Genomic DNA, 27,405 nt, shown 5'->3' with positions numbered 1-27,405 from the left:
CTTCTGGCAACTCTACAGGATTAGATTTTTCCTGGTATTTCTCAACAGCTCAGAACTACCAATTTAATAGAAAAATTAGCTTTGAATATCCACCTTCAGTAAATGCCTTGGGCTTTGGTCGAGAGCATTGCCTGTCTCTACCCTGCAACATGTGGAAATGTGTTAGAGCCCAACAGCTCCATGGGATGAAAAAAACATTGAGGTTGAAAAAGTTGAGGTTGAAAATTGCGTAGACTAACACCTCTGCTCAGGCAGGGCCAGCTAGAGCAGGCTGGCCAGGACCGTGTCCAGTCAGGTTTTGAGAACCTCCGAGCACGGAGACTTCACAGTCCTGTCTGTGGGCGCCCTGTGCCACTGCTTGACCAACTTGTTGACTTGTGGCAACAAATCAGTTTTACGTTTAAATGGTATTCCCTGTACTTTGACATGCGCCTATCACCACTTGTCCTGTTACTGGGTACCAAACAAGAAGACCGTGGCTCCCTCTTCCCGATTCCCTCCACTCAGATTATTTGTATGCCGTGATGAGATCCCTCGAACTTCTCTTCTCCAGGCTGAATAGTCTCAGGTCTCCCAGCCTTTCCTCATGCAAGAAATGCTCCAGCTCCTTCATCTGGTTTGGCCCTGCGCTGGCCTCGATCGAAACTGGGGAGCCAGGACCAGAGCCCAGCGTCCACAGGGGCCTCTCCGCGGCGCCGAGGCCGCGCCACCTCTCCCCACCCGCTGGCTGCGCTGTGCCAGCCGCCGTCGCCACCGATCCACAGCGAGCAGCTCCGTGGGACAGGGAGGCCGCCAGGCCGAGGCCGCGCCGCGCCCGGGCAGGGCAGGGCACGGCACACCAGGGCGGCCCCGCCCCGCCCCGCCCCGCCCCGCCGGCCCCTCAGGCCTGGCCCCCGCCGCCGCCGCCGCCGCCGCCACACCGGCTCCCCGAGGCGCGAGGGCCTCCCGCCCCGCCGCCTCTCACCGTGTAGCCCCGCTCCAGCTCGCTCTCCTCATAGCGGAAGGAGGGGATGTACACCTCCATGGCGAGCCGGGCCGGGGGCGCCCGCCTGCCCCCTCAGGGCCGCCGCCTCCCGCCGACCGGCGCCGCCGCCGCCATCTGCACGCAGCACGTGACGCCGCGCACGTGACGCCGGGCGGGGCGGGGCGCTGCGGCCCGCCCCCATCCGCACCGGGCGGGGCGGGGCGGGGCGGGGCGGGGCGGGGGCAGCCCCCGGTAAAGGCGTGCGAGGAAGCGGTGCGGGCCAGGCGAAGGAGGGGTTGGCCCTTCCCGCCGCCTTTCCCCGCGGTGGGTACGGGGCTGAGCAGCGCCGCTGTGCTGGCGGGGCGGGGGCGCCTGGCGCCGGTGGGGGCGGGGCGAGGCGAGGCGAAAGGAGCGTAGGTTCCTCTGGAAACGCTGCATTTTTGAAAGCGAAGTTGAAGAGCACCTGCTTGAATACGCCGGTGCAGCAGTGTTGGTTTGGAGCACGGGAAAACGGGCAGAAAACTAAAAAATAACTTCCAAAGGGATGAAACAATCCAGTCCTGAATTGGCACCGCGACTCCAGCTACCTCGTGTGCCGGCTGGGCCAGCAAACTCCCGACAGCTGTGCTGATGCAGTGCCTTCCACAAGGCCTCCTGTGAACTGCAACATGAAATTCAGGAAGAAAACGTTCAGTGTGGAGGAAAACCGCCCGCTCTGTGGCTTTCTGAGGAGCTGCCTCTTCGTTACTGAGCAAAGCACACCATTTCACAGAAGTGCAGATGATTTCTAGTCATTGGGGAAATCAAATAAAACTTCTTACTCCCCCAAATAAGCACCTGTGTTGGCAACATAAACAGTAATGGAGGCAGAAAAAGAAGGTGGAATAACAGATGCGTTTAGCAGGCAATGCTGTTGCACAGCAGAACACTCCCACCTCACACAAGTCTGCTAACCTCAAGCTTCAAACCATTTGGAAGCAACTGTATTAGATGGCAGGACCTTAAAACTCACCTTGTAAGGCTTCACGAATGCTGTAATCTCAGAGGTTTAACAGTTGAGATGTGCAACCTCACCATCTCTCACTATCTTTAAAACAGTAGCTACCCCTATAAATTCATGTAAATGCAGGGTCTGATTTACCATAAGCAAAAGTCAAGTATAAAAACCTACCTCAAAAATGGACAGAAACCAAATGACTACTGTTATTTGACATCCGTGGTTACACTATCTCAGAGTTTCCAAGATCATCTTTTTGAACTGTTTTCCGAAAACTGATCTGCTTCCTTAGAGACTAGTAACATCAAGGGAAAAACGTTTACAAGCTCTTTTCACCTCCATTTCTCTTTGTTTTACTGCCAGCTAAATTTAATTATGTTTTGCTCTAAACAAAGACCTATATAACCTGAAGAATTCAATACAAAATGGAAAGCTTCTGACTAAACCCAAGAGAACTAAAACAAACTAACACTAGTTCACTATGCTAATAATGACCACACATAATAAAAAATGAGCTGAAATCAAAGGAAAATAGTCCTTAGTCATTTGTTTCTGCACAACACTGCTCCTCTGCTACTGTCCTCAACTGCTGCTGACCAGCAGGATAGTCCCAGCACTGCTCTGTGGTAGTGGTGACAAGAGCAAACAGGTTTACAGCTCCTGTGTGCTCTCGCTGTAGGGACCACGGCCTCTGAACACAGCGATGGTTAAAGGGAGTCAGTAAGGTATCCCATTTGCTCCTGAAGCATGCTCTGATAAATACATTATAGCCATCCCAATGGTCATATAAGGATAGTCTAATCAGTCTGGTAAATGTGGGCATGCTAGGGAAGAATTATCATGCTATCATTACTGTTAGTTGCTGGTTAAGACTCTAGTCTTTAAGCTTAGTTTCTGTTCCTCCCCTAACACAAAATGGATGAACAGTCTAATGACACCATTTATGCCATAATGCATTTATGCTGATGAGAAGCCAGCAGAAGAATTTGATAGGGGCACTATTTGTGGTTGTTTGCAATCTAATAACTAATTATTTCAAAAAGCTACTTTTCTCCCTAATATCATATAACTTATTAACAAAGAAAAGTTTGAGACATTAATCTGGTTTCAGATTCAATAGTATATAATGGAACTTTTGACTGTGCATCAGCCAAGAGGAACAAGGAAGATTACATGGTGAGCTGCATTCAAATACATCAATATGTTTTGTAATGTTAAATACTTAATTTGAACAATATATCATCATTAGTTGGCTAATCTGTAAAGTTACATCTAAAGAAAAAATAGGATTTCTCACATGGCTGACTGGCCAAGGATTGTCTTTCTGTCTCATACATTGAGGATCAAAGATTTAAGAAACATTGATTCATAAGATGCTATCAACATGTGTTGAAAACCATCCAGGATTGTTTTTGAAAGCTAATTGCACAAATGATACAATGATTCCCACAAAGCAAGATTACATTTTAAGTGTAGCTTGATTTGAACTGCTGTAACATGTATTAAAATCAAGTTAGCAATCTTAAAAGCAAAACTATGAAAGGGTTGAGCTCTGCTGATAACAATTACATAGGCTGCCTTCAAATTCATGCGTTGAGCAGCCCCAAGAGGTCCTCTTGGAACTGTGGGTGTTGGTCTTCAATTCTGGTGTTTGTTACAGGTATCCGTATCTTGGGTTGTATTAAGTTAACTTGATCCAGGATGCAAAATAGATCAATATATATAGTCCAGTTTTAATTGATACTTGTTATTAGACTCTAGCTTCACCTTCCACGATTAAAGACACTAAAAATCATCAGTTTCAAATCAGGTCTAACCAGTGAAGTATACAACGCTTCAATAGGAATGTGTCATTTTTCAGTCAAACTTCCAGACTATCTAAAAATGAAATATATTTTTGAAAACGTCCATCTGTGTCCCATCCCTGTGTCCCATCCATGTCCATGTCATCGTCCCCTGTTGTCCCCCCTGTGTCCCCCCCTGCCAGCTTTGTTGGCCACTTCTGTTTTAATTTTTTCCCAAAGTTATCACTGTACAATATCCAGGGGGTGCGAGGATTCAGCATTCGTCATGCTACAGTGATTCACAGCAGAGAAAAAGGAATGAACACAGGCAACTCTGAAAGATCAGTTTCCACTAACCCTCATGATTCAAGGACTTCCTGAATGGCTAGCTTCCAGAATACAAGTAGGCAAAGAAATGCATATAAAAATTCTAATCAAAGTGATAAGTAATGTACACATCAAAACAAGAGACCAGATTAAAAAAAGAGATAGTCCTTAATACCACAACCTGTTTGCCAATTTTTCACTTGCTACCAGAAAGACCAGAAAGGTTTTAAGCAAACTTGCACCTCACCGTACTCCTACAGATACTTGATAAAACTTTGAGTAAAACAGCATTTGCTTTTTAAGATGTTCGCGTCTTCTTCACTCAAGATTCAGCTGCACATTTTTTGAAAGTGCTGTAGTTGTTTCTAAAACATCACCAAAGCACTTCCATCAGTCTGCAAGTACACACAAGACCACTTGGAAAAAAAGGCAGGAATCATAACTGGGTAGATCAGTTGTTTTCTATGTGAGTTCACAGAATAATATAAAAACCTCAGTACTTCTAACAGTCACTAAGCTGGAGCTCCTAAGCACTTAAGTTTTCTGAACAGCTGGAATGTCTGTGCACATGGGTGGGTGGGGCAAGAGGGGAAAATCAATGCATTAGAATGACGTAAGGTAACTGCAGGTTTTCATATGGTGCAGCGCTCCTCTGCCCTGCTGGAGCTCCTGCCTTCCCTGGAACTTCCACATCAGACTTGAGGCTGAGATAAAGCACTTCCTTTCTCATGATTTGTGCTATCTTCTTTCTTGTGCTTTTCTTATCTTGATCTCTTGAAATCACAGATATACATGGTTTAACTCAAGTGTTTTCTCACCTTTCCATTTTCATTGCATATCTCTTTTACTTTAATTTCAATACAAAAAACCTCCTAGAAGCATTTTGCTTAAGCTGTGTTGCATACTCTTCTGAGACCTCTTTCTTAATGACAGAAAACAGATTTTGATTATTTTATATCCCTTCCCTATGTTAGCTATTTCATTACTGATCTGGAAAAAAAGCAAGCAGTGTTTTAGCAGGGAAGTAAGAAGTTATTTTACTTATTAGCAAGTTCACCCCCCATTCAACAATGGAACACAAGAATTTTAAAAAAGGGAAGACCCCCTTAGCAGGTAACAAGTAACACTTTGAACAACATGGAACTTCAGCTCCTTACATCTTCGAATTTTCAATTTTTTTTTTCCTCACATGGTTGTAATGGACTCATGTTTTGCAAGAAATTCAAATTATTACACAGCCTTCTACTCTAAGGTGGAAGTTTTTTCTGAAGACAATCATTTCACTGTCCATCTAATTTTAGTGGATGTTGGCTGTTCACTTAAATGCACAGAATATACTAGTCAGCAGCTCATCTCCATCAAAATTTGAAACTGACATATCTGGGGCATGAACTCCAGAGATGCCAAAACATATGAGGCCTTCAGAGGGAAATAAAGAAGGAATAATTGATAGGGAAGCAGAATATTTCATTTGAAAAGGGACAGTGACTAAAGAATCAAAGACTTACTATAGACTGAACATCAGTTTAAGAAAGAGGTAGTAAAGTCTTCAGTTTGAGCCACATCACGTGATGTATTTTTAATTCAAAAAGCACCATGGACATGATGGATACAAGAATGGGGATGATTTAAAATTGTTGTAAACATATACAGATTATTTTAACCTAAAATGTAAACTAAACTTCACTAGCACTTTGTCTTTTGTACACTATTCCTGATGTAGTTCACCATTTTGCAAACTTTCATTTTGTTTACGCTAGTGATTCTTCAGTGGTACACTGGCTTGGGAGTTTCAGGGAAACACCACTTAAAGTTAGTACATGATTCTGTAGTGAGCTCCACAGAGGAAGTAGTTCAGCAACACCTCCATTCACTTGGTTTGAGAAACATCTGCCAATACAGACATTCACTGTATTAGGAAAGACGATAAGCAATTCTGCAATCTCCATAATGTTGGGGAATATATGCAAAATAAATTAACCAAATTATTGAAACAAGAGTTTTATGCTAGCCAAGTGTGACAGCTGATCTGGGTCTTCTGTTCAAATTAACCTTGTAATGCAAAAAAACCACCACAAATTTTTTGTATGAGCAAACCTCTGTAACACCGAACTCCAGAAATGCTATTTGCTCTCCAACAGGCTTCTTGTTTTAAGAAACCCACCTACACAACTCATGCTTGTTTTCAATTGTCTAGCATAGACAAAGTTGCACTAATCCTTGCTAGGAGACTAACATGAAAGCTATTTCTTATTCTCTCATCACAGAGAGAAGAAATGTGATCCATAATTCAACTGAATTCTAATCCTGAACAGAAGCAAAAAAGAAAAAAATAATCGAGAGCTAAGAAAGTTGGATAAATCACTGAAAGAAAAAAAAAAGATCATGAAAGTATGTGTTTGCCCATTTTCAGCTCTGCATGTCCACATTGAGTCTTAAATTCTGGAAGTACCCACTATCTCCCTCACTGGAACAAACCTGAAATTTAACATTGAGCTGTTGGTCAATTCTCATTAGCACTGAGCGAGCCGAAGTCAAGTATACCATAACACTTACTCAAGTGTTATGCCTAGATCAATTTCTTCATCACAAACCTGTTGCATACTTGAGCTTTTCAAAAAGCAGTTACAAGCTAAATGATTTAACAAACACTGAAGCACAGATACTACAAGCTTAAGGTTTTAACTTTTCACCATTTAAAAAGATGCTTGATATAGGCTTGATATTTTATTTTTTTTAAAAAAAACAACAGTTTCTGTACTAGTTTTCTTGAAAATTCCTAGAAATACTGAGCCAACAGAGTTCTGTACAGAAAACAATAGGGAACACTAACCTGGAAAGTTTATACTAATTTCATTGCATAAATCACAGTGTATGATCTTCCACCTGAATTTAGGTTGCCATTTTGTTCAGAAATAGTATTGGGTGTTTCTTTATGCTTGACCACAAACAATACAAATTCAGGGGCTTATCCTGCAGTCTTATGATTAACTGAAAGCAAGAACTTCTCTTGTATTTTACATGATTAATGTTTGTCTAAAATGTCTTAATATTAATACATGCAATTGACAAGCACTGTGTGTCATTAGAAATGACAGGGCAGCATGTTATAGGTTAATATTATGTATTTCAGAAAATGTTTAGCTGCTTTGATTTCTTATAAAAGATACAACCATGTAACCAGTTCCTACAAATACGTTTTCTACTCATGAAAATCCAAGTGGAATGGTAGCCCTTACAACTAGTTTGCACTCAGCTGAATTACCTACATTTCTTCCTCCTCGATTACCAGAATTATTGCAAGATTTTTTTCTTTTTGTACCCTGAGACCATTTAAGACAACTGATGAAATTTATCAGTCCACTAGGACACCAGTATTTGACCATGCAGTTGATCTTAACCCCTCAGAAGCTTTGTAAAACACTTGGAAGACACTTCTGGTTTTGCCTGTCTTTCGCCCAAGCATCAGTATTTTGACTCTATGAGTATTAATGCATTACAGTTTACCAAGGCAGCGATAACTTCAGGTGGAAAGAATACTTGTAAAGAAGAGATTCAGAATTAAAAACCGTAACAGTTTATCACCAATACCTCTTTGTGGACCTTTAATACCATCTCCAGCATTCTTTACTAAGTGTTGTTTGTGCCTTTGATATGATCTCAATTTGTTCTAAATGCTACTTCTAAGAACACTAGCAAATGCCTACAGACACAAAACAGACAAAAATGTTTAATGTTTCACAAGGTACATCCCTTTATTATTGTAATCACAAAAACATGATTTTGTACAGGAATGTTTAAGTGAACTTCAATCGATGCAATTAAATTTGTTTCATAAAGATCAGGTAAACATACTACAGAACTTCATATTGTAAAGAACAAAAATATCAGCTTTCTGGCCTTGCAGTGCACATTTTAGTGCAAGTATTAAGACACAATAGTGTTCAATTCAGCATGTATTGCAGAACATCATGCCACAGTCCACTTCAAAGAGGGTCAGGACATGCAGCTTGTTAATAAAATGCTGTAGTATATAAAAAAAGCCACATGTTAATTTTTAAAATATATAGTGGTTTATTTGGATGATTTAAAGTGATTTCACTGTGGAATTTAGTTTTATCCAGGATAAACATCCAGACTGTCTTGCCATTTGGAGTATTTTTCTTTTAGGCGATGGCTTTGGCTTCAGGTAGGAATGCCTCCCAGTATTTTATTAGCTTGAAGAGAAGGGAAAAAACATTATTAAGTACTAAATGTTGGAAAAGAAAACACACATATCTTCCTTCTCTTGTGGTAAACTTGTCCCCACCCGACAAAGTAAGAACACAGGTGCTTCATATTACATATCACATTACTACATAAGGCAAGAAAAAATAAAAGTAATAAATACACAATTCTACTTATAGCAACAGAGTTTTTACCACACATTGAACACAATGCTACAGAATAGTTACACAGAAGTTTTTGTAAGCTCAGTTTGCTATTCTTACCTCTAAGGGTGCCACCTTTTTTTTTTTTTTCTTTTTAATTAAACAAAGCCACAGGGTTATATTCATGGCATGAACAAAGGAGAGAATCCAGACTCTTCTGGGAACAGGACCTACTTCCAAATCATTGGAAACTGTTTTACAGTATTCAGTAATATTATATACTTTTTAAAAAGAGCACTAAATATTTAAGCATTCAAGTCTTCTCAGTAAGTCTAAGTACGTATTCATTACAATTTACTCCAATCTGTAAGTTAAATTATTAATTCAGTTTCAGAAGAAGGTAAGACCCTCCACTCGCCCATATCTGTAAGGCAGCTTTCTCCCTTGATTTCCTGAATCAGAGCTGTGTAAAGGAGCACAGCAATAGCTGGGAAATTCCAAACACTTATGTTATTCTCCAACACAGTACAGGCTAGAAGTAGTTCTTTATGTTTTAGAAATTGCTATATTTAAAGCCTGCCTTTTTAAAACTAACCTAATATAGAACATATTAACTTGTACAAAACATAAAATTTATCTTACCTGCTGTTGTGTTTGCACTAATGACTCTAAGTACTCGATAATAACAGTTTTAAAGTCTTTCACTCGTTCCTTCTGTTAATAAATAAATTATAGCATATTAACCTCTTAACCAATTTTACTTGGAATGTCAATATTATCTAAATTAAGACTGTTATTTACTTGGACAAAATTATACATGCCTCAAATCTTCCCACTTCCTTGCGAATGGTTTTGGAGATTTGTTCAAAATCTTTTTCCCCTTGCTGAACTTTTGTCTCCCACTGGCAAAGGAAAGACATACAGAGTTAAGACTGTGTTCTCCATTCAGTCAATCAGTATCTGAACCTTTTTTAGTATATTAGTGATAGCCCCTCAAGAGCTGAAAAAGACCTATTTGGGGTTTTTTGCATACTTAAGGGAAAGTCTTACAATAATAACTTAAAAGTAACAGATTGGGTAATAGGATGTCATCAGATCATTTAGAACAATGGTATCTCTAAGGTAATGCTATCTATAGATGAAAGGTAAAAATATCTTAGTATTGCTATTAAGGAACACTTAATATTTTTTTAAGGATTTTTTAGAATCCAGAAGGGACCTCTAAAGCTTTACCCACCCATTTACAAACATTGCTATAGTAGGAATCTAAACCTGTAAGTTTTCTGTGACTAACTGTCCAATCAAGTGTGTGAGAGTTTCTCAAAAGTTAGTTCCCTGTACTTTCCTAATCCCAGAAAGAGTTGATTAAATTTTCATCTCTGTCTATGATCAAGTGTATGGTTATCTCTATCATATTTCTGATGCAGATGGCAGGCTACTAATGACACGTTTACTGGCTTTCCAATCAGAATGCATGTTACTTAACCAAGCTAAAGCACATGCTTTCTTGTTCAGTGGGAACTGTTTTCACAGAAAGCAGGAATAGAAAAGTTATTGCAGGTAAGGAGAACACAAAAGGAAAATTCAGAGGAAGTTATGTTGCTTGTGGTGTTTTGCCATATTGGGAGTGTGGTATTCATGTAACAATACATGACACTAGGTTATGTTTCTCCTTAGTTTATGGGAAAAGACATTCAGCTACACAATAAGAGATCATAATCTACATTATCTTATAACTGCTTTTACACATCTATTATATCGTGAAATCTAAGCTAGCTGGGTAGATAAGACTGTGAAAAAAAGCTATCAGCCCCAGACTTCCAACGCATGCAGGCTAAGAAATACTTAAAAGGCAACTGTATCTGTTCATCTCAACATTGTAACTGAGTAATGGGAGCCAATATATCCAGTAACGATCTTCCTCAGAAAAAGGCAGCAGGGAAGCAACATACTTTAATATAACATATTCCCGTTAGCAATCCAGTGGTACTATTTACTCAACAAAAGCATTTTGTGGTGCAGTGTCAAGTTACTACTGTGATAGGAGACAAACATCATCTATGTTCTAATAAATATCTACTTATTTTTAGTTTATATTTATTGAGAGTCCCCTTACTGTCTGCATAGCTTCATAATGTGTAAGTCATAACATGATGTCCTTCATGGAAGACCAACACGAGGAGTTATTAGACAGCTGAAACAATACAAAACTCAGCCAAGGAAAACACAGATTAAGACTGCCTGTGCCTTCTTACCACAGCAACTAGAGGTGCCTGAGACTTCAGTGAAAGCCTCTACAGGCCTAAATGGATCCAACATCCAAATTTCATCATGCCCAAGTGCCACATACTTGATGAATTATCAATGGATAACAGCCTGTCATCTTAAGAGTTTCTGACACAGAGAAATTTCTCATTATTCCATAACTTATTTCTAGGACTGTTCTTTGGCCCTTTATCTGCAAAAAGCAACATGCTTTTTGTCATGGATGAAGCTCAAGTTGTGTAGGCTTCCACTTCGCAAAATCTCTGCCAGAAGTACTACTATTACAGAGTTCAGCAACTCTGATCATACTTCAATGGCAGCACTAACTTTCCATCAGCACATTCAAATTGTGGGTTTACTAACAACCTTCACTAATCATCCAATAAAGTAGGAAAAATAAATCCTTCAGAAACAACATAATTAATTCTTTTCATATTGGGACTGAGAAAGAGTATTTCCTACTACTTCCAATACTCAGGAAGTATTTTTGACAAGGAGTACCAGCTCACTTGTATTGTGGATGGACAGGTGACATCGAGAGGCAACCAGCAAGAATGTGGTCACAAAGAGTGACACAAAGTTTTCCCAGTAAACAAAGGCCTTTTTTAAGAAAAAGAAAGCCAGGTTAATGAGTAACTTCAATACCATATGCAAAATATATGAGGGCAGAAAGAACAAAGCAGCATGTGGTTAGTGACCAATGAGGAAGCCAAACAAATTAACTGATTAAGAGAGCTTGAAATGTGCAATGATTTTCTCCCATTATTTAATGAGAGAATACTGGTGCATAATTAGAATGCATTAATGTTAAATAATTAAGTTGTCCTACCTCTTCAATTTCCTTAGTGAAGCATGATAGAAAAAGTGTATAAATTATGACACTTCAACATGTTCATTTATTTTTACTGAAATTACACCATATATACATACATATATATATATATATATATATATATATATATATATATATATATATATATGGGTAGATATGCTGCATAATTAAGCAAAACATGGGAACAGTTCTCCGTTAGTCGTCTTAACTGGATTTTAGATTTAGAAGCCAAGAGATGCCCTTCTGCCTACCCAAGCAATCTGTTAACAGTTAAAAGCATTACTTAACTTGTCCATGTTTCCCTCCTCCCATCTCCCAGACTCCGTAGAGACAGTATTAACTGCCCTACAGATCTTACGACAAAAAAATGCACACATTTAATATTTCAAATAAATTCCTTTTAACAATTTCGGTAAATATGGAACACAGCAAATGAGTAAGTGATTTATAAATAAAAATGGTATAAAGTAGTGCATTAATGCAGAATGAATGAGTTAATGCAGAAAGTCTGACCTCCAAAATAACATTTGATAACATTACCTCTTTTATCTCATCTTTAGCTTGCTGCAATTTATCAGGTTTGTTGGCAAGTTGGAGCTTTGCTTCAGCTTCACGTTTCTTTTGTAAAGTGACCTGAGCATCTTGCCACTTCTGCCAGCACTTCATTCGATGATCAAACACACCCTGTAAGGACAGACAAACAACTGGAATTGTTAGAGCTATCTAAATTCCTTACTAGGAAAAGGTAATGCTGGGTAAAGCTGGAACAGACGTACTCGAAAGAAACCTCACTGTGCCTACTACATCTCTGGTTGCATTTCATTTGACAGCATGCTTGCAGAGCTCAACATCTTCCACAAACAACAGGGTATTAAGAAGCCTTTTCAGAGCAGACACTTTAGTGCCCCAAACTGTTTTATGTTTCTCATTTCATCAAAACACTACCAAAACAATCACTTCAAATTGCTCTATTATGCAAATACTTCTCTAAATACAGACTCTAGCTAACTTTTCATGCACATGGATTACATGCATATTCAACAACACATTTTTGTTACGAAGGGACTAAGGTAGCAGAGTTAAACTATACATATTTTTTAAAAGAAGTAAAAAAACCCCACGCTCCCAACAATCTGGCAAGTTCAAAGATATTTCTGGATAAAATTCATGAAAAGCTCTTCCCACGAAAAAAACTAATCATGCTGTGCAGTATGACTTACACCAACATTGAGTATTTTCTTTTATTAATTAAATATACAAATTTTATTTGTTTCTTATTTACAGAAACTATTGGCTACAGCCAAATTATGGTCTTGAAAAACTATGAGTATACTGTAAAAATAAGTAACTTGAAAGAAACAAGTACAATGTCCTTAGACACAGTAGTGTATGATGTCCCCAAACACTGTGCACAATCGGTACTGCTTGAAGTAGATGATATTCACCATTTACATTCTGTCTGGATCTTATTAATCCATTCCCATTTTTCATCACAATCATTTTTATCATTGGAATAACTGATCATGGATGCATTCATTTTACTCAGAATTTCAGGCAAAAAATTTATCTTAACTGTTACAATATGTGCAAACATGCACATTCATTTACCCTAAATCCGCATGTTGAGGAATTGACTTCAAGTACAAAAATCAGTATTTTTTTCTAGTAGTACTCACTTTTACTGCAGCAATGAGACGAATGTAATCACCAAGCAGTTCTGAGAACACATAGAAATCAGCAAAAGCTTGCTCTTGATGCAATTGGTCTATCTTCTCCTCAACCTCCGCAAGCTGAGACAAAGCTCTAGATAGAGCAGTGTGGTCTTCAGAGTTACCTAACATGGCAGCACTTTTAGCAAAGGCAGCTGTGTTGGCTGAAAGCTCTGAAATACAGGAGTAGTGCTCAGTACAGTTCAGATAATTCGTAATATTACTCTGCAGCACAGATCAGTGGAGGAGAGACCTCTGCCCTATTTCAACCCTAATTTCACCAACTGAAAAATATAAGCTGTATTTCCTCAAGCTTATGATAATACACAAGGAGATCACAATGAAACCACATTTAGGAGAAAAACTGCCTCCAAAAAACCTCTCCAACAGTAAACGTTTTGCTGAGCCTGTTAATGTCATGCCTACTCTGTCTAGCAAAAGACAGGGGAAAAACCGTCACTTCAGCATTATATTGCCTGGTTCAGAGAAAACTCAGGCCCACAAAAACAAAAGCCAAGTCACCTACAGAGCAAATTCAAAACAATTTTAACAGGTCTACACCACAGGAGTTCAAAGTGGGAAAACACCCAACTGTTTCACAAAACCGCCACTGCCGTAAGTGGAACTGTATTTCTGCTGGACTGTTTTAATTGACTGAAGTACCTTTAACTGTGCATACTGTAATGTATTGCCACATTCTGACATGACTTGAAAAAAAAACCCCTCACATACCAGTATGGCTGGCATCTATGAAGGTAAAGTTTTGAGCTTATTTATTAAGAAATACTAGGGCAACTGTCTCACCAAATCCCATGTCAGTCATCCTGTACAAAGTTAAGTCCTATGAAGGACCTCTGAATAAATGCTTAATCCAAATTACTTCAGGATAAAAGTGCAGGTTTGTTTGCAACCATGCTGCTTCTGTGGAAGCATCAGAACACCACAAATGTTTGCAGAAGCAAAATGTCTTCAGATACTTAAAACCTTTACAACTTAGACACAACTCTAAAAAAACAATAAACAATTCTTCAGATCTGTGAGCAGGCGCCAAATCAACAGTAAACAAAACCTCCCATTTTCCTTTACTTCTTAAAATACTCCTTAGTCTTGAGGACATCTGGCCAAAGATTTTTTACTACAGAGAGGAATTCCTGATAGAGTTACAAGAAAGCTGAAAGGTGACACCATATTTTAACGTAATACACTAGTGTCAGGTGGCACATTTACAGCCTTCCTTGAAATACAAATCAAAGTTTAGGTGTTTTGGTTGTTTGTGGTTTTTTTTAAATCATCTGATGGAAATCCAGCTTTGACAAAAGACCAGTACAGGTGATGAAAATACAAGCTTACCGGCTTTGCTTCTCTCTAAAGTAAACAAACCAAAAGTTGATATTCTTAGACTACTCATCTTTCCAGAAGAGTTTACCTTAACTATACATCATCAAGCTAGTGTTATGTGGACCAAATTAAGAATAGTAAATATCTGTTTAAGAGCTTAAACTCAGTTAACAGAGCAATACTAAACCAAAAAATGTTTAAATGGATTTATGCAGCCACTTTTTGTTCAGAAGGAAACGACTCGTGACCTAGAGGTACATTTATGAATGTCTCCTGTAGCAGAATCACTTGCTAGGTATGGTATTAAATCTCATTTAATACCATAATTTATTAATTTATTAAATAATAAAAAAATGATGCTAAATCAATATAGTTACTTTATGAATGACAGATATTCTGGTTAAATTAAGATTAAATGCAGGTATACAAAAATGCTAGAGCAGTTTAAACTAAAAGACACAATTAGAAGATTTTTGCATTAAAATATACTGTGTAACTCAATTAACTAATTAAGAGCTCTGACACACTAAGCTCATTTCATCACCATTTCCTAAAGTTCACGCAGCCACATAAGAGTAAAGTTACCTTTTCTGTGGCAGACTAATGCTTCGACACTGGCATGAAGTTTCCTAAGTTGCTGATCCAGATTCTCAAATTGCTGCTGTTTTTCTTCAAACCACTGACAAAAGATGAAAGAGTCAAGCATCACAAATTAGATTACCAACAACATTTCTGGTTTTAAAGAAGCAAATTATCCAGGTACTGCCAGGGTGGTCAACTGATACAGCTACGAATTCAAGCCAATAAGCAAATTAATAACCCATTTTCTACTTCTACAGCTTTAAAATGCAATTGTTGAGGCTCATTAATTCGTCTCATTATTCAAGCTGAAAAATCAGCTCTTACTGCATCCGATTCATTCATCTTGATTGTCATTTTGTTGACAGCGTCGGCAGCCTTGTTCACCATCCTCAATATTCCTGCTCCACTCAGAGCCTGGGTGTTAACCGCTCTCGGCAGCTGGAATTGAATGACAAATAAGGGCAAACAGACTGGTTAAAAGGATGGAGGTTTAACTGGGCACAAGGGGGAAAAAGAAAAGGATATAGTGTTTTCTTTACTCCTGTGTGTTTCAATATAGTGGAATCTAATTTCTCAGATTTACTACTTTTACATTCTCAAGAGGAAAACTTAAAAATACAGACTATTTACTTTTCTTCTACATCTTTACATTTAAATGGAACAAACAATCCACTTCTCCAAAGTTATTATGAACTAGCCAAAGGTCCTCACTAGCTACCTATACACTACAGAAAACAAATGCCACTACAGGAATAGAAAAGCTTAGATTTACACCAAATTAGCCAAAAGAAATTCTGTAAAACATTTAATTGTAATGCAAGATTTGCACTGTGTGCTGATTATAAAAGGTTGATGTCTTTTTGCTTTTCAGCATAGGCCAGATTTCAAAACCTACCTCATACATATGAAGAGAACTGTGTATTTGCTTAGGTACTTAGAAATCCTCAGGACTAAGTTAACAAACTCTAAATTTAATTGATATTATTATTCAGGCTAGTCTGAATATGCCATACAAGGTGGCCCCTATGTCAGACCGTTTACCCTTCATGTGAAGTTTTATCTGTCAGCAGCATTGACAAATCCACTGTAAGTTATTTATCAATGATGCTTTTGTCAGTAGTGAGGTCTCTGTGACTTATTAGTATAACTAAGATATTGACATTGGCCAAAAGACAGTTCAGTATTACAGTGAATCCACTATGCACATTTATAAATAGGTATTACGTTTGCTTTAACATTATATTTAGTATTATGAAAGGTTCCAGATTGATAGCATGGGTGGCTGAAGTCCTCCACTCACAAAACACCTAGCCTGGCCACAGCATTGCTAACATTTTCACATCGTCCTACCAGTAAACCTCAAGCTGGACTCCTAAATACAAGAGAGCTGCTTCCAAGCCAGTTTCATTCTTGAGCTAACTTAACAATCAGTACTATCAGTTATGGATTTTCACCATGTATGGCAGCCTTGACTCACTTCCACAATCTAGAACTGGACAGACTAACCTGCTTGAGAAGCCACTGAATAGCAAATAGTTTCGGTCACTGCCACTATAATTTTTATCAGAAGCAGAGGCACACCATTACCTAAGTAGCCTCTGCCATTCTGCCCCACAAAGGGTACAATTTGATTTAATTTTATATAAATCTATGGGATTAGGTCTCAATACAAAAAGAATATATTGTTTTTTAGGTTACTGTATCTACAAACAAATAGGAAAACTTCAAAGAACTTAAATACCTCGGAACTTTCCAAGAACTGTCTTAAATCTGGATCCTGTAACAAGGTTGGGTGTTTTACCGTTCGTTGTAGATACCTATGATTTTAACAATCAAAATATTAGACAACAAAACAGATTTAATGTGCCTGACAGCATTGAAAAGTATCCTCCACCTAAAGAATGGGTACACAACCTCCCTCATTATCAAAACACTTTTCAAAGTCACCTCTAAAAGATCAGATGATAGTTCAGTCTCCAAGCCCCTTCAATCCTTTACCTCTCTACTGACTCTTCAAACCATATTTATGCACTCTGTCACCTTCCTCCAACAAATGCTTGGGCTAGGTCCTACCCAGTTACAAGCTAGGACCACTAAGCTGTTGAAATGTTCACTGAAGCCCTACTCCAGTAAGACTGCCACAAAACCTGGAACTTCTGACTGAAAGTAATGCAGCCCCATGCACTCCACACCACAACATAACACACCAAAGTTGCAGGCAGTGGTTCTAACACAGTTTGTTTACACCAGAAACTCCTTAAGGTGGGATCTGCCCTAACTATATGTTACACAGTGGTAAAATACTATAACTCTTTATTTTCAACAGCTGAGTGAAGTCTTCCTCCTCTAACAACAGCCAATTTATGCCATAAAAAGCCTGTCCACTGCACTGTACAAGAATGCTTCAACAAGCTCATGTGTATTTTTTTGTTGTTGTTACAGATAATTCTGGCTGACTTGTTATAGAATTAAAGGAAATCCTGGAGAAGTGAGTTGATTATGTTCCAGGCATCAACTATTTATTTGCTGCCTAGACTAATGCCCTCAACCCACATTAGTTCTAAAGGAGTCATGCACTTGCAAACAAACAAAAAATAAATCAATGCAACTCCTTTCTCTTTACAATTTTTCTGTTTCTGCTTAGACCTAAAAACTGTTGATTGAAAAAATACAGGTTGAAGAGAGAAATTTCATGAAGATTCTTCCCCTAAAAACTGCTGCAAGTTTGTCTTTCACTAAAGACTGTTCCAAATTTGTCATAACTGATTTTAACATTATGTAGTAACAGAAAGTGTGACATTTACACAAATGCTTTATATCTAGTAAATCAAAAGATCACAGGAATATGATCAGTGATCTGCTAATTAAGATGCAGTGACAGAATACTATCAATGGCATACTTTGCTTAAGCCTCAGCTGCAAAGTACCAGAACATCCCCGTTAAACTCAGACATTGCTTAGAAACTGTCCTAGAAAGTCATGTGGGCTGGGACTTTTAACTGAAAGTCTGAGTATATTGATACTGTAAATGTAGTGTATTTTCTCCATCATCCATTAGGTATGGCTGCCAGACCCTTATTTTAATTCTTAAAGAACCTAACGGTTGCAGTGGAACTATTATATACATTAGTATAAAAATAATTAACAAACATATTAAGTATATGCTAATTATACATTAATTATGTAAGTAGTTATATGTTGAATATGAAAATATGTAAATAAAATTAGTAAACAATTATACATTACACGTGCATTCTATTCTCAGTAGCATTTACAAGTTGAAGTTAATGTAACAAGGAGTCAACGAGATTTTTCTTTAGAAATCTGCTGCTAGAGAACACCCTTTACTCCAAGGGAGACTTCTAACATTTTCACTGGAGACAACTGAACATGCGCTTCAGGACATCTGGCAAGCAGACCTGCAGTATGTATGTTCACTATTTAGGGCATCAATTTTAGTGAAATCAACCACCAAGGAACCTTGCTTTTCTGCCCACCTTCCCCATAGTTCTCCATTAAAAAAAGAGCAAATTGAAGCAGATTTCTTTGGTCTGACCTTCCGGGGAACATTAATATATTTTCCTCAGGTTTAGGCAAAAGCAGCAGAATCACTGCCACTAAATATCATTTGATCACCTTGGTAGGTATGTAATTTTTTAATAATATTTTGATCCTGAAGAAAGTGTCAGCTAAAGTTGGCATAAAAAAAAAAAAAAAAGCTCCTTGCCAGATAAGATATTCATAGTCTTTCTGAAAAAACAAATGGAATATGCTATGAAGCTTTCCCAGCATTGTCAAAAGTCCAGAGGAGTCCATTCCTCAGTACAGGAGGAGTCCTAACATCCACTAGAAGTGGTATACTAGTGTAACTCCTTTAACAAATAAATGAAAAAGCAGCACTTAAAACATGCACACAAGCTTGTGAATTAAACTTTTTCTAATTCTACTTCTGTTCCAGCAAGCAACCAAAAGTAAAACTAGTAATCTATATTACAGAGACCTAAAGCTGTGTGTGGAGTTATCTGTTCAGTTAGTTCTCTAAGCCCAATTACTCTAATTCTGGCTGTTACTCCAAGTTTTCGTATCTCACAGCACCACACTTTTAGCAATACACTTCTTGTATAACCAGAATGTGTTCCACAGTTCTGCTCCAACCAACAGAACAACCTCAGGAACTTCTAGATGGAATTTTAAGTGGCAAATGTTAAGCTGTAAGTCAATTTTCCATACCAGACAGCTGAGAACAATGCATCAGTATTTTGAGGTTCAGTAGAATTTCAAACGTTCTTCTGTTACTCAGGAAATGGAAGATATTAGCAATGGGATTATGAAGAGATATTTTTTGTTTAAGATTGGCTCTGGAATTCCAGAAGTTTAAGAGCTTCATACATTATCTGTTAGATAGGTCTTGCAACATACAATCTAAAACCTTTGACTTGTTAATTTTCTAGTTTAATTGAAACTGTTATATGGTATATAGTTCTTGTATGATTCAACTGCATCACAGCAATGGGCATATTATAAAATCATACCAAAATTAAGGCTGTATACTTGTGTAAGTTCTACTAGTTATTTTATAAAAGCTTTACTAGCCATATCAACAGGGGAAACTGATGCAGCATTATCAGTTACAGCACCCTTCTACAGCAAAAATATTTGAACAGTATTAGTTGTGTACCAAGTGACAGAGGGTGACAGAGATCCAGTATCTCTTATGCAAAAATTCAGCCAGTCACACACAAGTACTGTAAGTTGTCAGAAGGCCATTCTACTTTGAAATGACTGAAGGTCTTTCACCAGTCTCCCCGTCCAGCAGCTGATTTTCTATGGAATGGATATACCGCTGAAGTGCCTTAATTCCTTAAACCCAAAATGCCTATGTAAGCTGATGAAGTTTTGCTTACTATATCTCTGTAATCTTAAGCACTAACTAGTCTGAGGAGTTAGCAATCATCCCCTCTATGAATAAGGCTACATTTCCCATTATCAACAGGAATTATTCAATTTCTACACAAAAATTTGGCAGCTGCATACAGCCTCTAGAATCCATCTAAGTACACACGGCCCAGACCCCAATTACAGCACCCATGCAGTGTATTACAAGTAATTCTGAGGCTAAACAAGTTTTGGTTAAATACATACATTACCTTTCTAGAGCTGCTCTTCTTTTCTCTACAAATTCAGTAGATGAAGAATCTTCCTTGCCTACTTTAACCTTCGTCATGCCTTTGAAGAAAATGGAATCATATTGATTTTATTTTATCATAAATAATTCATTAACATAAGTGATGTGATTAGAAGATAAAGCTCACCTAAGTTTATGTATCTAAGTCAAATTACAATGAAAAACACTAGACAGAAACAGAGAAAACATCAATACTGCATGCTGCATGGTTTTGTGGGAAGTAGCTCTGTGAAATACACAATTTCCTGTAACATATTAATTGCGACTACAAGTTACACAAAACAAGTTTAGTTTGCATTTATGAAGTCAATCTAAATGAACACCAGAGTTTTACTGGTCACTCATTTTCAGAAGACGACAACAGTTATTCAAATAGAGCAGAATAGGAAAAGAAATCTCAGGTTATAAGCTGATTAATTGGTAAGCTTATTATCAATATTTTAATTCTATTATTTTTTAAGTTCTAAAACTAAGAAGTTTATAGTCAACTAAGGCAAACTAGCCAGCTCTGAAAATACAGATTGAATGGAGAATAAAATTAACAGAATAAAATGTATGCAGCTTTATTTGCTTCCTCTGCCCAAGCCAAGAGTGGCAAAAAAACTATGATGGGGAGCCAGTCATTAATGTATCATGGTATGGGAAATACATTCAATCTCAGCAACTGAACACTAAAACCATCAGACTGAGGTCAGTATTGTTCACGCTAAAGGCCTAAACTCAGAGAGTTTAGGAACCTGAGACCTATCAAAACCACCATGAAACACTAAGCATTTGTAATTATTCTTATTTCCCAAAACACAGAAGAGGTATGTTATGATACAGACCAAACATCTTATTTCTACCTGTAATGTGTTCCTGCTCTGTTAGTTCTGTGTTTCTCCAGCTAAAAATTCTAAGTCTGAGATTCTGAATATGTACTCCTTGACCTGCTAGGTCAACCGTTCCCAAAATTGTTCCTCACCCGATCTCCCTTCTGGCTTTAGAAGTTTCACACAGTAACCCACGGAGGGGACAAACAGCATCCTTACAGGAACAAGGAGGGACCCTTAACCTCTCAGTGAAGCCTTAGTTTTTCCCTTCTCTGTAACATGACGAAAATAAATCTGATCGGCATTTTTTTCAAAGGTACGCTACACAGTGTAATGTAACTGTAAATCCACAAATTTATCTGTAAAATCAAGTATGTCTACATACAAGACTTAAAATATTCAAACAAGGTGAGGTAACTCACATGCCTCATCTTTTTGCATTAGAGTATTACTATTCATTAATATTCCACTACTGAAAGCATGAAATGCTGTAGTTTAATAAAAAAAATCCTTCACATATGATAGCAACAAAAGTTCATAGAGAAGAAACTGAATATGAATTCAAATGACCAGTATGAGGAATTGCTAAGTTGTGATATTGACAGTTATTTCTAGATATCATGTCAGCTTTCTTTCTCTGCTACTATAAGCCTATTTAAATGCAAGTGTAAAGGCAGCTTGTGTAGCCCAAGCACTCCTCTAATCCTTTCCAGGACAGGATTCATAACTTCATAAATTATTTTCTTAAAAACAGAAAACATGATTTTCAAATACACATACATAAGTAATGAGGCAGTCTGGATGAATGACCAGCTCTAGTTCACCACTGACTCAATTTTATCTCCTTTCACAGTCAGTAACTGACCACTTGAATTTGTGGCTAAAGTTCTGAAATGCCAGCCTCTCCCACCCATCACCAAAATAAAGTCAGAGCTTAAAACTCCGGGTGTTATCAACAGTGTAACAGAATGAACACACCAAGGAGTTCTGTGTAATACACACTGCATAATATGAAATATCATGCAATCAGTGTTAGGACTTTTAAAAATAAACACATGTGATATAAACACAATATGTCATCTTACTTTCAGCTGTTTTGTCAGCTCTCTGCTTTAAGATGCCTCATTTTAAATCAGCCTAGAATCCCTTCTTCTCTCCAGAATTAGAAATGTTTGGACTACGTATTTTTGGACAGAACTAGATACTACCTGTGCACTGAAGTTCAAGTTTAAAGCAGGAGTTTCATGCTCTTTAGAAAATGTCCTACAGAATCTGTGAGTTCCCCCAACTTATCTGTAGCTTAACAAAGTCTGTATACAAGAATCTGAAGCGACAGCCAGTGCTTGCTCACACTGCAGTAAGTCCCACTACTTACATATTTCCAGGTGTATCAATACCTATGCTGGTTTTGTTCAAGTGGTACCTCAAAATCCAGGCCAAGCTTTGTCTTACAGATGAATTTGACTGATGCAAGTACTACATTTAATGTAATTCCACACTGACGCATGCCTTAAATGTTGTATCATTCAAAGCACATGACTAGCAGCCTCATTCCATCTTTTAAGTCTTGTTAACATTGGCAATTACTTATTTTTGTTACATGAAAAATTGGTTATTACAGAATCATACATTACTTTCAAGAGCTACCAAAATGCAGATAAAATTTTCAGTCTTATAGACTAAAAAATGCAGTTGCTTTTGCACAGAATTAAAAGCATGATTTTCCCAAACTTTCTGCTGCCTACATCTACTCAGTCTGCCTAGTTCTACTTATGTGAAAAGTTGCTGCTCTGATTAGCTGTACAGACTATACTGAAAAAAAGACTTGCCATTCCCTACTTATCAAAACGGCGTTCTAGAGTCCAATCACTTTTTCTATATGGGTAAGCCAAAAGACTTCAGCAGGTTTTACTATGTTAAATGTTCAGTTATTTTGAAAGAACCTCTTCTCGTAACGTTTCAGTAAGTTGCTTCAATGTATCAGGCATGCATCCTGGAGAAAGGATTTGATTTTTCAAGGAATTTACAAAGACTAGCAACATTCAGAAGGGTTTTACTGAATTTAAACTTTTAAGAATTAACCAAAGGTTTTAGTGTTCGCCATGACCAAAAGAAACAGACTGAAGTATTAGAGAGGTGGAGTATGTATGAAGCTCTGTATATTGCAGGCAACTGATAACAGCACAAGTTAAAAATAAACTTTCATTTAACGTCTTTGTTTTGATAGACTAATCAGCTCTTAAAGGGTAACAGTGAAGAACGAACAATAGATAAGACACAGAAGGCCATGTATTAAGGCAAATGTCGTTCTTATCATCCATGCTGGTCTGAGTTAGGAAGAGGCCACTACATATCTTTCCAATTTAACCTGAACTTTTTAAAAATACAGAACAGGAAGAATATTTAACAGTTTGGACTACCTGATAAGCAGTAAGTAATATTTGTGCAGAAAATTATTTATGAAGCCCAACATGTATTAAAATGCTTAATTTGTATTACAGTACTTAACTGTCACGCTTAAATTCAACCTTGCAGGAACTACACTTACCTACAATACTTTTTTCTGGAGCTGGAGGCACAATGTAACCAATATGCATGTACTTTGTTGCTAATTTGCTGTGCAAGCCAAGAAAATCACTGAACCTTCTTTTAACAGAGAATTCATTTTTGTGGAACATGGAAAGTGATGTCTTAAAAAAAAAAGAAAAATTGTTATGAATTACTGATCCATCTACTCAGCTATGATACAAAGTTATCTGCAAATATCTGTCACACTAGTTACCTTTGTTGTTACTCTGTATGCCATATAAGCATTCATGCCATCTCCTGTAAGAAAATTAAGATACTTAAGCTAGGCCACGTCATTTTAATCCCTCCACACATTTTTTTATTCCAATATATACATTAAATAGCTTTCCATTTAGACAATAAAAACTGCAAAAAAGATAACTGAATTCATGCTGAAATCTCAGAATAGTCTTCATGGAATAAGACAGTCTATCATCTGACTTACTATGCTCAAGGAACTTACCAACTTTCTCGGGGTCTGATACATTGATTTCTATATCAAACAAATCTCCATTTGATTCCTCTTCAATCTAGGAAAAACATATGTCATATTTGACAAGGTAACATGTACTCATATTATGTATGATAACAAGGATAAGGGTATAGAGGAAGGAGAAAACAGCAAGCTTGTATAATTAAAAAACACTTCCAGACCCACCATCCAATGTTAAGTGAATATAATTTCTAACATTCATTGTCACTGCAACAAAGTTCATGTGGTGGACTTGGCAGTGTTAGGTTTACAATGAACTTAATGATTTTAAAAATCTTTTCCAACCTAAATGATTCTATGATTTAAGTTTTAAGCTTTCCTGCAAAATTTTTAGCATGGCAGTCTTTTCTCAGGACTTGTAGGCCTCAACATTTTTGGTATTTATCTTAGGGGTATGTTAATTCCATCACCTACAATGCTAGCAGATAAATATGGCTCAAATACTAGTTTCATTTGCGATATTTCTATATGCCTCTAATCGAAGCATAGATACTCCTTTTTATTAATGGTATCTGTAGCAGAAGAGGTTGGGAAGGGAAAAGTAACAGAATTTTCTAATACTTGCCTGAGCTTTAATTATTCAGTTTCATAATCTTTCATGTAACATTCCTAAGTTTGATAAAAACAGAGATCTTAAGAAATACCATGGCAGAAAGGACAGTGTACCAGGGCTGAAGGACGAAAAAATCAGAATAAAATGCCATCTTGTGGCATCTGCCAAGTAGCCATCATCAAGCCACAGGCAAGTCTTGTTTGCAAACTCATTTAGCAGGGGCACTGTCCAGTCAGAGAACACTCCAGAATGAATAGCATTCCGCAATGCCCAGGCTTCGAATGGAACACCAAATCTAAATAGCCATTTTAAAACTACCATTAGCCTCAACTGTTTGTTAGCATGCAGGACAATGCTGAAAGCTGCTTCCTCCATTTCCCCATTAACAACAGCTTCAGAAATCCAAGCTGAAACCTGTAACATGCTAGTAAGAGTTACTATACATCATTAACGTTTCTCCTGTATCAAGCTCACAGCTTGTTCCTACAATATCTATTCTGAAGCAATGAGGCTTCTTACCCCTCACACTACAGATCTCCAATATAATCAACTAAATAATTAATTACTACGGTGTTTTCATGTGTCAAATTCACGCTTTCTGTGTGCAAATCAACTTTATATGCAAAACAAATAGAAAAGGTTTTCTTTTACGTACTTTCCTTTAGCAAAGGATAACCCCCTAAGTCAACATTTTGGAACTGTCATTTAAAAAAAAACAAAATAAAAAAGTTCAAAACACAAATAAAGGCATTTCCATAATTTGTAAGTTTACTGCATACCTCTTCCCTGGATCTATCAAAAATCACAGGGGCTGCTATGCTTTTTGTTTCCATTCTGGGAGCTACTAATGTAGTAGGTGTTACAGGAGTGATTGCAGGAGTAGGTTCTGGTGAAAGCATTGGATCCCTCTCTGGGCTGTCCAACGAAACTTCTTCTGTTGCTTCTAGATAAACATTTTGAGTTAGCAAAGAAGTTTTTGTGGAATAGAGATGGATACACATCACAAAGATAACAAACACATACACTACAAAATGATGAAGTGCAAATTTAATAAGATCATCCTTAAACAGCACCCATTTGTGAGAGGTAACTTCTTTCAACACACAGCTAAAACTAGATGTGACATTTGAGCTTGTAGCGCATAATAGGTTAAAGACTAATATTGCAAATTTGGTTTTAGTATACTGTTAGGTAAAGTCTTTTACAGTAGCCACAAGGGATATGTAATTTATTTCTGCATAATACATTGTGAAAACTAACAACAAACAGTTTTTCTTCAGCACCTGTACCAATTCTCAGTTTTGTGCTCTGAACAACATCTGATTTAGTCATATAGGCTGATAAATGGGCAGACCAAGCCATGTGTTAAATGAAGTTACACAACCTACCCCTGCCACAAGCCCACAACCTGTTAAACAGAAATATTAGCAGGTGAGACATTCTGACTAGGAAGACTTAACTATCTTTAGTCTCTATCTATCTTCAGTCTCTTTGGGGCTTAAAACAGTTCACTAGAAACTGAGTACTTTCTTCAGACAGTAGACAGTTCACCTGTCTTCAAAGAGGACTGTAAATCTCTGCTTCACAAATCCTGCAGGCTTTCCGCCAATAACTGCTTTTGACCACTGGCAAACTACACACTTCCTGGTTACAAAGAAGTTCCTGTTCTAGTTTAAATAACTAGTGCTGTGATTTTCGCTAAATGTGCACTTTCAAGAATTCCAGTTCCTTAAAAGATAATGCTGACCACAGAACAGTCATTTGATACCAAAATTGATTTCCCAACTGCTCTAAAGTCTTGTTACAAACTAGACTTCCTGTAGTAGGGCACTAAAATAGATCCACTCTGTGATAGCCGAAGTTATCAAAAAGGTTTACTATGCAATTTGGAAAAGACTTGGGCTTGCAACTTTTGTCTATAGGAACCACTAAATTTTCAGATTTTTATGTGTGTGTGTGCATATATGTAAGTACGTCATCTTTCTTCCAAACTTTTTAAAGCCTGATGCATACAATTAATGCAACTAGTCTTTACTTAATGGTTAAGAAAAGGAGAGTTTTAAAGATCAGATCTATCTTAAAAGTTGTGAAATAGTTACACAGCATGTAAAAAAAAAAAGTCTCCTTTTCTTTCATCGTGCATGGGTTTGTTTGCTTCTCCAGAAGAGTCTGTCACCTACTAACAACGTAAAAATAGAACTGCAAGTAGCATCTAATGAACCATACCATTCATTACTGCAATAATATTATGATCTTTCATAATCAATGTATCAAACCCACTCAACTTTATCCCTGCTGTCACTTAGAGATACCCTGTTAGTCAATTCCATTTCCCATTCTTCTGTAACACTTCTTTTGCCAATCGTTGACTTTTTCATAAATGAAAAAAACCCAACACTTCTCTACTTCACGGATGAAAATGACTGTGTGCCTAAATTTTGTTTGATACTGAAGTTCAAAACAAATTAAAACCAAACTTCAGCATGTCACTATGCCTTAACTGGTTTAAAGCAGATGCTCACTTTGGCTGGAGGCTGACAAAGTTTGCTATCGTCACTTTGTTTTGGAGTGTATCACAGATTTGCTGAGCTTGGAAAGGACCTTTGCATATCATCTAATATGACCC

The 27,405-nt window shown here is 37.6% G+C and overlaps 2 protein-coding genes across 3 annotated transcripts in view; both read right to left on the bottom strand.

The window, feature by feature from the left end:
- Positions 1-1,118, bottom strand: part of SNX24 (sorting nexin 24) — a 92,288-nt gene extending 91,170 nt beyond the window's left edge. The window contains exon 1 of the mRNA XM_040579578.1: positions 965-1,118. Coding sequence (XP_040435512.1) covers positions 965-1,024 — 60 coding nt within the window. The 5' untranslated portion in view covers positions 1,025-1,118. The remainder of the gene's footprint in view (positions 1-964) is intronic.
- Positions 1,119-7,801: 6,683 nt separating this feature from the next.
- The window catches only part of SNX2 (sorting nexin 2), a 32,548-nt gene continuing 12,944 nt past the window's right edge, over positions 7,802-27,405 (bottom strand). The window contains exons 3-16 of one of the 2 annotated variants that reach the window (XM_040579282.1): positions 25,559-25,722; positions 24,197-24,263; positions 23,948-23,991; positions 23,714-23,855; positions 20,316-20,394; positions 16,910-16,985; positions 15,493-15,606; positions 15,172-15,265; positions 13,216-13,421; positions 12,080-12,223; positions 11,537-11,548; positions 9,264-9,344; positions 9,085-9,156; positions 7,802-8,289 (exon numbers count right to left, since the gene is read on the bottom strand). In XM_040579282.1, coding sequence (XP_040435216.1) covers positions 8,239-8,289; positions 9,085-9,156; positions 9,264-9,344; positions 11,537-11,548; positions 12,080-12,223; positions 13,216-13,421; positions 15,172-15,265; positions 15,493-15,606; positions 16,910-16,985; positions 20,316-20,394; positions 23,714-23,855; positions 23,948-23,991; positions 24,197-24,263; positions 25,559-25,722 — 1,346 coding nt within the window. In that variant the 3' untranslated portion in view covers positions 7,802-8,238. The remainder of the gene's footprint in view (positions 8,290-9,084; positions 9,157-9,263; positions 9,345-11,536; positions 11,549-12,079; positions 12,224-13,215; positions 13,422-15,171; positions 15,266-15,492; positions 15,607-16,909; positions 16,986-20,315; positions 20,395-23,713; positions 23,856-23,947; positions 23,992-24,196; positions 24,264-25,558; positions 25,723-27,405) is intronic. The other variant, XM_040579283.1, reaches the window with a different exon arrangement.

This window comes from Falco naumanni, chromosome Z (genome assembly GCF_017639655.2).
Source record: "Falco naumanni isolate bFalNau1 chromosome Z, bFalNau1.pat, whole genome shotgun sequence".
In the NCBI taxonomy this organism is placed as follows: Eukaryota; Metazoa; Chordata; class Aves; order Falconiformes; family Falconidae; genus Falco; species Falco naumanni.
This window is presented reverse-complemented; position numbering and strand designations above follow the sequence as displayed.